The sequence below is a fragment of the Curcuma longa genome, chromosome 11 (genome assembly GCF_044706935.1).
Source record: "Curcuma longa cultivar G26 ecotype Majalengka, Jawa Barat chromosome 11, ITB_CL_G26_1.1, whole genome shotgun sequence".
Lineage (NCBI taxonomy): Eukaryota > Viridiplantae > Streptophyta > Magnoliopsida > Zingiberales > Zingiberaceae > Curcuma > Curcuma longa.
Window position 1 is genome coordinate 27,555,640 of NC_133871.1, and position 12,105 is coordinate 27,567,744.

Below are 12,105 nucleotides of genomic sequence, written 5' to 3' on the forward strand. Positions count from 1 at the left end.
TATAGTGTGTCAAGCAATCTTTAAAAAAAATCATCCTCCATTTTATTGCGAAGTAATAGTTAATCAATGGATCCAAAAGTATAATAAATCATATGTGAAGATGAAATGAAATATAAGTTATGAACATACTCAAAAATAAAATCCTAAAAGTTACAAAACATAAAAAAAATAACATATATAATTTATAAAAAGAAAAATAATAATTGATCACAACTCATATTAAAAATTAATAAAATTATAAATAATGAGTAAAAAAGATAAAAGTACTTACTTTTTGGGATTATAATTTAAAGTAAGAAAACCTCGATGTCCAACTAAGATCGTAGTTGTGTTTAGAATTTTAAACCTAGAATGCAAGAGATAAAAATGAATGAGTATAAGAAAAAAAAAAATCAAATGAATAATAAATAATAATAATAATTTCAATTAATTTTTTTTACAACATCTTCATTCTCCACCAAATTCAATTAAAAAAGATGTGACACATATCTCCTATTTGTTTAATAAATTATCAAACAAATCAATTACTAATTAATTTACATATTGGTATAACAAATCACTCAATATTAAACTGGTTTCACATTATCACAAAATTATTAATCAAATTATGAAATAAATCATTAATCACTCAATTTTCACTGGTCATGAAAAATTGAAAAGCAGTCTCTTGGTCTAGCGGCAATAGCAGGCCGACAGCGATCACGGCGGCAGGCGGCGACAGCAGCGGCCGCGACGGCAGTAGGCGGGCAGTAGTAGGTGGCAACAGCAGTCGCAGCGGCAGGCGACAGGAGCAGGGCAGCGGCCCGGCCGGCAGGTTCCACATATCACAGCGGCAGGCCGGCAGCGGCCGCGCGATTTGATCACGCTTGGCGCTCGCACTGGTGAACGCGCCGACGCGGTAAGAACTAAGAAGGGAAATCTCAATAAGCTGGATCGAAAGAGGAGAAGAACGGAAAAAATACTTGAGATTTGAGATTACTCGCCGTCATCGCCGTCACGCCGTAGAGTTCCTCGTCGCCGTCATGTCGTGGAGAAGTTGTCGTGCACTCCGCACTCGCGTGGGTCAAGAACCAACGAAAAAAACCTAAACTCCTAAAAAAAATTACGGAAAACAGGGCTGGGCTACAGCCCAGTACAGCCCTAGTATTGCCTCCGTCTAATATAAGAATCAAAGCCTTTAAGCTTGTTCCAGCTCTTGAGCATATCCTTTAGCATCTGATAACTTAGCCTATAGATGATCAAAGAATTATGCGATGCGAGTAACTTCCGAATCTTGCATGGGACGAAGGCAAAGATATGCCAAGGAGAAGATCGTCAAAGAGAAGGATTGATCGACACGAAAAAGGAATATAGAGGTTGCAATAAATGAATAATCAAACATCACCCCCGGCCACAATCTCTAAAATATATTCTAATATTCCACACTCGATATGTGCTGATAATTAAGAGAAATTCTTTCTTTCCTTCACGATCGAACTAATTGGTCAACCATTTATTATAATTAATCATTCATTTCGATGGTGGTTGGATATGATGCTACTTTTCTGGGAAAGATATAATTAATTAAGCTGCAATAAACAGGAGAATAATACGATGCGTCTTTGTCTTTGTCTTTGTCTTTTGTCTTTTGAGGGCCCATGACACTACGCATGGTTCCTGCTACAACCACACACAATAATGAATTGAAAAAAAAAGCTCAAGACCTAACTTAATGATACCATCGATTTCTATACACAAAACTAGAAGACAGAGCAAAATCAACGGGGCAATATTAAGTATTATTTAGCACAAGATCTGATGGACACTTTATGGAACAAATCCAACAATGCAGTTTTATTTATTATTATTATTATTATTGTATATATTTTAGTCTTTAACTTTAGATTTTAGTTTGAGATTCGAGCGTCGTTGGATTGGGCGAAGACAAATTGTCTCTCTGTTTTGCTGCTTGTTTGTGGATTCGCTTGTTGGTGGCGGAGGGAATATTAAGTGAAGGAATTAGCAGGGCATTTTATCAAACCACACCCTCAATTTTATTTTATTAAAGAGTACATCTAATTTCGAAAATATCCTTCCCATTTATTTCAATCCTAAATTAAATTAAAAAATGAATTTTTTTTTATTTAAACCGAATCAAATTGAATTGAATTGGATCAGAAAAAAACAATTATTTTATCAAGAAATTTCATATAAAAGTCATCAATGGCAATAGAATATTTATTATCATTATTTTAAATTATGCCATTCAATTTATCTATATTCTTATTTGAAAAAACTTTAATTTTTTAAATTTAATATCTAACTATAAGAAAATAAATAAAAGTAAATTATTAATTCTTATTAACATTCTTTTGTACGTTTAAAATTTTTTAAAATTTCAAAAATAAAAATATGAATAAATTTAGAAGATCATTATTATTGTGTTTAATGTTATAATTTTTTTAAAAAATAAATTTTTTAATATCCTCGATGACTTTTGTAAGAAACTCCTTGGTGAAATAATTAAGTTTTTATTTTTTTTCTTAATCCGATTTGATTTAATTTAGTTTGATTCGATTTAAAATTAGTTTTTATTTTAATTTGGGGCTTAAATAGACCGGAAGGATATTTTAAAAATTAGATGTGTCAATTCAAAAAATTTAGTGCTAGTGTTTAGACTGCTTTAGTAGAAATATAGAAGGCACCAAATAAGGAAAAGCATATCTATGGAATGATAAAATATTTAAAAGGTAAATAAGAAAATAAAAGTTTGAATTTTAATGAAAATAATTTTAAAAATATTGACCTTTGAATTTATCTGAATTGCTTCAAAATCGTTTACCTTCGGAATCATTCCCATAAGAAAATGAAAGCAATAAAGGTTCTGAGGATTGATGGAGATAAAAGGGTATCTTTTATTTTTATTATTGTTATTTTTTTCCATTTCTTTAAAAAGTATTTTATCCTTTTTATTGTAGTATTTTACCAAAACTATTATAAACTCTAGGTGAATTTAGTCAAATTAATAATTTTGACTAAAACAGTAGTTAACTGAGTTAAAATAAATTTAGTTAATATTAAAAATAATTTTTATTTATTTTGAAGTAATTTTGATTAAAATTATCTGCAGCAAACTGGATCAAAATTTTATTTGAAAAGATTTTATTTACGGTTTGACAGTGCATTAATTGAAAAAAATATAGATAATTTTTGAAATTCACTTTTTAAAAAAAAAAATAAGAAAAAATAATTTTAAAAATGATATGGAAAAAACTCACTTTTAATCCTCTTCAAGTCAGCCGATCTTAAAATTCCACCAACGGCTCGAAAGCTGTATCAAGTCATCTTGTTGCACAAGGCTTTCTTACAATATGGGTTGCAATTGATCCGTCAACCACTACGTCCGATGCCATTGCAGGTTACTGCTTAGGTTAACTTAACACGGCGGTACAACTTATCTACCAGCTTTCCTTTTTGGTTTGCGCTGCTTTTAATTCCCTCAACGCCTTCCAGTTCCCACTGAAACCTACCCACCTCGGAGCAGCACTGAAACCCTAACTTCAGATCTTGTTGCGTGTGAGCCTTTATCCTGGGGGAGGAGCCATGGCCATCGCCGGCGATGTAGCCACAGGAATCATAGTGGTGGTCGTGGCGGCGGCTTTGCTCTCGCAGTCGTTGGTCTCGTCCAACTCCGAGGGGGATGCTCTGTACGCGCTGCGGAAGAGTCTTTCGGATCCTGACAACGTGCTTCAGAGTTGGGATCCGACGCTTGTGAATCCCTGCACTTGGTTCCATATCACTTGCAACCAGGACAATCGCGTCACTCGAGTGTAGGCCTTCTTTCGCCTTTTTTGTTTCCTGCTGGCCTTTTGAGTTAGCTTTTGGTTTCTCTTAATTTTGGAACTTTGTCCTGATTTTTTTTTAAGGAAAGATTGTAAATTTGTAATACACGTTGATCTGTGCAATAAGTGTATTTTGCCCCCGAAATCTCGTGTGTTTCATATTTGAATGACTTCAATTTTGAAATGATTTTCCAGATTAAGTCATCTTAGCTATCTTGATATGAAGGGCATCTAGGAATACCAAGTATAAATTTGAGGTGGCAGCGTTAAGATGGTTAAGTTGCACTTTTCATGTCAATATTTTGTGAATACCGCAGTTCTTTTCTTTTCAGACACACAGCCTTGATATTCCTCTTCCAATGTGTTACTCATGAATGCAGCTGATTGAGAGAGGATTTTTGTTTTTTAGAATCATATTTCGATAAGGCTCCTTAGTGCACTCACAAGTAGTAGATTAGTTGGAAGAGTTTCTCCATTTCTTCTAGCTGTGGCTAACAGTTCTGCAACATGTACAAATAGACACTCAAAGATTATGTTCAAGGGTAGTCATAAGTTTGAGTCAATGTAAAACTTGACAAAGGTGCAAAAAATCCTCTTTAAGCCTGTCATTAGTTGAAAATGTAAGAGAAGAAGGAAAATATGCAATTTTCTGTTTTCCCCCTAATTGGCTGAAAATAGTTTTTTAGTTGCTCTTATTCTTTCGTAGTCATATTTATAGTTATTTTTTACTATAACCACCTCAAACATGCAAATTTGAGTTTAAGATGGTGTGTTTCCTTCATTTAACTCACAATTAGTGGGTGCTAGTTGCAAGTTTTGTTATTTCAATTACTTGGTATCATATCTAACATTTCTAATAAGACTTGAATATGTTAATTTAATCGATTTTTTTTGTTGCGTGTGTGTTCTCATGATTTTGTTACTAGTATTTTTTTTTGTTATTCACAAATTGTTTTTTGCAGGGACTTGGGCAATTCAAATTTATCTGGCCATCTTGTTCCTGAACTTGGACATCTTGAACGCCTGCAATATTTGTAAGAATCACATATCTTTAGCAGTGACTTTTCTAGTTGATATGCCAATCTCTGTTCCTGTGTGTTTCCTTTTTTTTTTTGTCTTCATAAAATACATATTATTTTCCTATTTCTCTGAATGTGGTTTAAACATGCTAGTCAAAGTACTCATTATTAGATTGTGATTAAGGAAAATTAGTTGACTATTTTATTTGCACCAGGAACCCATTGGATTGGAAATTCTGTTTAGTTATCCTTAGACAATTGTCTAGGTTTTGTATCAGTAATCCTTGTCTCGTATGTATAGAGGAACTGTAGTGGGGAGTGATGTTAGTATTACTTAGTGATTATCATACACACTTAGTGATTATCATAAACAAAATATCTAGAGAGAAGACATCAGTTGATTAATTTATCATTTTTTATCACTTGTTTGTTTTGTCCTTCCAACACATGCTTGCATCTTGTGTCCAATGCAAAAGCAATTACTTACCAGCAAAGCATACTTATATATGCACATATTAGGGTGATAGTTCCGTAGAATTCAGTCGTATTGCTAGTGGTTACTCTTAAACATGGCATATCATCGTTTTGCTGATAGGCTCTGTTTGCTCCAATACCAAATTGTGAGACACCATATAGTTGTCAACAACAAGGTGTTATTAGATTCAACCAATATCCTATGCTGTTAGTATCATAGTTTTATCCAGTGGTGAAAAGTGTGGAGTTTCATAGGAGATCAGCCATCCCAAAGTTGCTCTATGCTGAGCACACTTAGCATCAGACTTCTTATGAAGAACCAAACCAATTTCACCAAGAGATATCTTAGTTATTGAGAGTATGTAAATCCATTTTAAAGCATGTCACACTCATTGGCGTAGTTACACTTTTTCTTTTGATCATTTTCTTCTGCTAAGAACATATCTGCAATGCTCTCCTCATCTACAATTTAGTGGTTTTTTTCTTCTAATTTTCTCAATTGCACATTTCATATTAGCAAACAAACATGGGCAATAATTGTATAGAACCGAAAACTAGTTAACTCAATTTGTTAACAATGAGCTTGCAAACATTTTATAACAAACTTAGTTATTTACTTTTCCTAAATTTTGATAATGGCCATATTTCTTTATTCTTTATTAGGATATATACAAAATATAATATTTTTATAATTTCAAATTATCTATAATAGGACAACAAAAATGTGAAAATGATATGTAACTTAGCATCAGACTTCAGCAGAACCAACTTTTATTTCAAATTCTAAACATTGAGAGTATGTTCATTTTAAAGCATGTCACACATGCGTAGTTGCACTTTTTCATTATAGCATTTTCTTCTGCTAAGAACATATCTGCAATGCTCCCCTCATCTACAAGTTGTTTATGTTCATTTGCACATTTCATATTAGCAAACAAACATGGGCAATAATTGTATAGAACTCGAAAACTAGTTAACTCAATTTGTTAACATTTATGAGATTGCAAACATTTTATAAACAAACTTAGTTATTTACTTTTCTAAATTTTGATAATGGTCATATTTCTTTATTCTTTATTTGGATATATACAAAATATAATATTTTTATAATTTCAAATTATCTATAATAGGACAACAAAAATGTGAAAATGATATGTATCATTTGTTTGGTCAATGTTTTAACTAAATATAAAGACAACAGTATCGCTAGTTAAGCTAATTAAACAGCTCGAGCTTGGCTTGAGCTCAATAAGATTTTGAATATGCAAGTTTGATAAGAAAATAAACAGTCAAGCTCAGCTTGGCTTAGCATGTCTTGTTTACACTCCTACCTAACATGGGATCCTACTCATGTGTCATAATCTGTGGAATCAAATCTGAATGCAATATATCCTAGCTAGATCCCATGAACTGATCAACAATTGAATTGTTTATTTTGTACTACCAGATGTTCTGTTTTTGTTTATTTGAAAACTGGAATGAATTGGGGCAGGTATTCATTCCATATCCCAATCTATTGTCTAAACTCTAGGTTTAGACAGTTAATCATGTTCCTGGATTGACTGATCAGATTTGGATGAAGATTTGTTAGATCCTTTCTTGAAAATTATAGTTACTGGGAAGTAAAATTGTAATCGAGCAATCTTACTAATTTAGATTGGCCCTTCTTGATGATTTAATTTGATCAATTGCAGAATATTGGATCGAGTAGAATTCAGTATTTTTTTTCTAAGTAATTCAAGTCAGATAAGTTTTATTTGCCTCTTTGCAACTCTTTTAGGTGATTTTGTTCATTTCGCTGATTCTGGTCTATTTTGATATTTAGCACAAGATTCGTAATCTAATCCTTCAACGAATTACCATCTTTACTTATGAGGAGTGAAGTTTCTCAGATCAAGTATAGATAAGAATGCTACTTCTTGCCTGCATATTATGGTCGATAAGCTTCAAATATTTCTTGATCTTCATGTTAGATATCGTAGAATTTATCATGGTTGCTGGATGAACTTTCACTTTAGTTTTTTTGGCTAATGAAGAGCACTGTAATGATGTTTGCTAAAGTATAGTACTTTTCTTTGGTGTGTTTATGGTGAAGAAAACTAATACTTCTTAGTATCAGCCAAAGTCTATAATACTTCTGTAACCCCGCTCTTGCAGGGAGCTCTACAAAAACAATATTCAAGGAACAATACCAGCAGAATTTGGTAATCTGAAGAGTCTCATTAGCCTAGACTTGTATAATAACAATATCTCCGGTGTCATCCCTCCGATGCTAGGGAAGCTGAAGTCCCTAGTGTTCTTGTAAGTTATCAATTTTTAGCTTTTATTTTGGTATGAAAATCATCCATAAAAAAAGTTATTTGTTATTGTTGGCGGGATCATTACTAAACAGATGTTTCATTAGCCCGTGTTCAAGTAAATTGTTAACTAGGACAATGAACAGTATTTTTTATTTTCAATATTTTAGTTTTAATCTGTAGAAAATTATATCTTTCTGTGTCTTGTTTTAGATTGCTTTCCATCTATTTGTATCACTATCAACAATAATACATTTAATGCTTGCGCTTTCCAGACGGCTCAATGATAACCATTTGACTGGTCAAATTCCAAGAGAACTGGTTAAAATTTCTACACTTAAAGTTGTGTAAGTGCATCAATTTGGTTAATATACATCATGTTATTCATTGCAGGACTTAGGTTTGATATTCATTAGTTTATTCCCTACAATACTTACTTTTTCTAGTTATGGTGTGCTTACTTTTGTTGCTTTCAGGGATGTATCAAACAATGACCTTTGTGGAACAATTCCCACTACTGGGCCATTTGAACACTTCCCCTTAAACAAGTACCATCGTGTTCTCAATGTTTCTTCCTTATTTATTATTCTTTACCTATAGTTCTCTGCTATTTATGTGCTGGTTGTTTTGAGCTAAGATAAATTCTTTTGCTAGCAAATTATGTGAATGAATGTCAGCTCTCATATATAGTTAAAGGCAGTGACTTGAACTATACTGTTCTTTATATCGCTGAATTAGGAAGAAAAAATGTTGCAGCAAAATTTGGAGTGAAGTCGACCTCTCTAACTAATTTATGTAGTTGATTATATCAACAATAAAACTTCCAAGTAAAGTTGGTTTAAGTTTCGACTGTGTGATTAATGTAAAGGGCTCACTTACTATTTATAAAGTTAAAATTCAAGTTGAAGAAAAATGTAATAAAATTGCTTAATAAGCTGATAGTTTTAACTTACGGATGTAGGCCTACTTTAGAAGTCAACCTTCATTAAGTCCAACTCACACTGGGACTAAGCAAGCATTGACGATGTTGTAAGAATGGGTGTTAAACTTGCAATCTGGATCTTAGGAGTCTGTGATCCTAAGAACCAAATTGGCCTTAACAATCCAGGTGTCATGTTGCATCTTAATTTGATTAGCATCTCATGAACCTACAATCTGATCATTTATTCACTCATGCTTCTAGATAGCATCTTGATCTTCACAAGGATGACTTAATACCTTGTGAAGGTCATTGAGATTCACATATATATTCAATAGGGAAGGTAAATTACCTCTGAATCTCCCTTGTGAGAATGTACTCCTTATCCTTAACATAGTCATTTTTTTAACTGAGTCTCTTTCCTGTTGCTGTCATAAATGGATCTCAAATAGTTAGTAATTGCTATTCACTTCTAAGTCCTTGTGACGAATGAAACCATTAATTCCTGTCTAGGTGTTTTTTTTTTTCAGAATTCATTAAAAATCATGTCTAGGAAATCATGTAGGAGTATGGATTAATTGCTAAGTATGACTCATTGTTGAAGTTTACAAGAGCAGGACATTTTTGGCAATGAATCATCTTTGATTGTGGAATAGTCATGCAGATGTCCCATGGACACACCTACTTTGACAATAAGCTGATTGATGATAATAGTTCCATACCTAGTGGATTGGTTATTTAGGTAGATGAACTGAGGGGAAAAGGTATTTTGAGAAAAAGGAACGTGTTTGTGCATGACTTATGCATGATATTGAGCCTACATTTGTGTTTAGTATATTTTCACCATTTTCACCTAGCTATATTAGTCCCGATTCCTAACTATTTAGCAACTATTTAGGGTTGATTACATAGATCTTATCCATCCATTGAACTTTATTGAAGACTAATGGTAATAAGATTCAAATCAATTAAATTATATTGTATTGTAAACTGTGATCTAGGCAGAGCGAACTCAATCTTGCTTAGAGGCCCACGGAGAGCAATTGAACGTCATCCCTCTTATGAGCATCATTATTTATCAAAAATGTTAGATCAATGTGTTGAGAAGAGCCACTACAACTACTTTGAGAGATGAGGGATATTGATGAGCCACTACTATGAGAGAGATGAGAGAGATGCTAGTAATCAAAATGCAAGATGAGCTTAAATTTATGAAAACTAGAATAGAAAATGCAGATAACTTGAGGAACATTACCCTTTATATATTAACAAACTATGGATTATAGAAATTTGCATCGTTAATCACATTATCCTATGTATATAGAAAAGTCAAATCACTTTCTTGAAAATAATAATCATTATGAGCCTAAACATATTTGAACAACCAGCATTTTGTTTGATGAAAGAATGAATTCTGATGTATTCATTGATTGGTTAATTGAAATAATAGACTTGATTATCATAACATGGCCTCTATTGAAGAAGTACAATTTGCCAAATTCATACTTGATGGATTTACTAGAACATATTGGCAATGTGTCTAAACCAATACCAATTGATAAAGATCAAAATCTATCAAATATTGGCTTGAAATAAAATGTAGACTTGGAGAAAGGTATGTACCACATACTTTGACGATGATCCATACAACAAATTTACAGGTCGATAGTTATCATAGTTATGTATAGTAGAATACTAATCACAATTTGAAATTTATGTAGGTGTTGTCATATTAGCCAAGAACCTGGATTGACATTTCCACTCACTAATGGACTTTGACAAAAAAAAAGCGAGATATTTTCATTTACAAGTAGAGGATGTCTTTTTTAAAGCCAAAAGGATTGAATATACTCTTGAGCATAAGGAAACTTTATAGGATGATTACCATTTTACATCTAGAACATCGATGACCAAAAACACATGACTTCAAAGGGAAGAAGATTATCAAAATGTATCAACACTAAGAGCTCCAACCTTACCTAAATTCATGGACCTATAATGGTGGTACGAGATCTGAGAAAATTCCTGAATTGACTTTATCATAGAAGATCCTTTTAATGATTTGATTTTAAAGGACTTCTCTTACAATTTTTTACTTGAGTCTTCTCAGGATCTCACTAACTATTCTCTACTTAAACCTTATAAAGAAGAGCTTTCTGGCAGTCCTTTATATGGCAGTCCTTTGCATGAGCCTTCTAAAGAGTCTTCTAATGATCTGCACTTAAAACTTCTCAACGGCTCTTTGATGATCCTTCACCTAGACCTAGGGAACCCTTTAACAATCCGTTTTTTAGCCTTTAAAGAGCCCTCACCTTTTTTACTTTAGTATTCTGCAAAATCCTCAACTTAAGTGGCACTCAATGTAACAGAAATTGTGCTTTCGGAGTCTGTTGGTTATCCTTTCAATTGGAACTCACTGCAAATACATCCTCTGGGGTTTAATTTTGTTTTTTTTTGTTTGCTTTTCTGTTTCCTACCTCTAACTGTTCCCGTATGTGCAGTTTTGAAAACAATCCACGTCTGGAAGGTCCAGAGTTGCAGGGCCTTGCATTGTATGACACAAACTGCTGAAAAGGAATTGATGAAATCAAATCATGGTTGGCGTTAACGTGATGTGTGAGAGTAGGTTTAAACATTAAACTCGAGCTTTAATGTAGGTGCAACCTATCTTGTTTGTAATCGTACCTTAAGACATATTTTATTTGTATGCTTATGTAGATAAGTCTATCCCGAACGAATGCTTGTTGTCAATAAAAGTTGGATTATGTTAGTGTAATTAAATTTGAATCTGGGGATTTGGTGATCTGATCATTGCAATAGACCTCATTTCTTATAAAGTTCTATTTTTTCCCCCACTAGATTACACAGATGTAAAATCTCTTCATCAATGGTCATGTAACGAAGTCACTGAAACTACTAGATGATGGCTTCTAGTTGGAAGCATGGATTAGCTTTGATCTCTTTGGATGTGTGTTAGAACACGTTTTGTGAAGACGAGTGTCAACTCTGTTCCTTTCCTATGAGTGAACAACGGTGTTAGTTTTTTTTTTTTTTGTAGTTGGGTATCAGTTTTTGGAGTAGATTAATCTCAGGATGGATGGTCCTGGATTTATATTCCGTCCGTTAAATAAATCGGGAAGGGAAGTGTTTGTGATTGTCTATTCGGAGTTGATTAATCTTAGAGTAGATGGTTTAGATTCGTATTAAATTGAAAAGTGCTTGTGATTGTATGTCTGAAGTGGTCAGGATCCAATTTTAAGTGTCTTATTAACCGTTAAAGTGTCTAACCTTCCATCAAATTCCCGGGACAACAATGGTGTTAGATGAAACAATAAAAAAGAAATAATGATTTGTATACTCTTTAGTAAAAAGTGAAATTCGCTATCTAGTAGTTTCACACGATTGGTTCCATGACCATCTATGAGGAGGTAAATCGAGAAAAACCAGTTGGCTACGATGAAGGAGGGCATTGCTTTGATTTCGTCGAAATTCGATCCTTGTCTATTTCAAATAACTCTGTTCCATCATAATTAGCTCAACTATGTCTCCGGAACAATAATTTGTATACTCCATTA

The 12,105-nt window shown here is 33.0% G+C and overlaps 1 protein-coding gene across 1 annotated transcript; it reads left to right on the top strand.

The window, feature by feature from the left end:
• The first annotated feature begins 3,482 nt into the window (after nt 1-3,482).
• On the top strand, nt 3,483-11,333 carry LOC141838869 (leucine-rich repeat protein 1-like). Its single transcript, XM_074726472.1, has 6 exons — nt 3,483-3,809; nt 4,784-4,855; nt 7,472-7,615; nt 7,887-7,958; nt 8,088-8,159; nt 11,032-11,333. The coding sequence occupies exons 1-6, from the start codon at nt 3,583-3,585 to the stop codon at nt 11,099-11,101; spliced, it is 657 nt and encodes a 218-aa protein (XP_074582573.1). The 5' UTR covers nt 3,483-3,582; the 3' UTR covers nt 11,102-11,333.
• The last annotated feature ends 772 nt before the right edge of the window (nt 11,334-12,105 follow it).

Coding starts and splice junctions, on each gene's coding strand:
- LOC141838869 (XM_074726472.1), top strand. CDS start 3,583: ATGGCCATCGCCGGCGATGTAGCCACAGGAATCATAGTGGTGGTCGTG. Junction 3,810..4,783: donor GACAATCGCGTCACTCGAGT/GTAGGCCTTCTT, acceptor TGTTTTTTGCAG/GGACTTGGGCAATTCAAATT. Junction 4,856..7,471: donor CTTGAACGCCTGCAATATTT/GTAAGAATCACA, acceptor CCGCTCTTGCAG/GGAGCTCTACAAAAACAATA.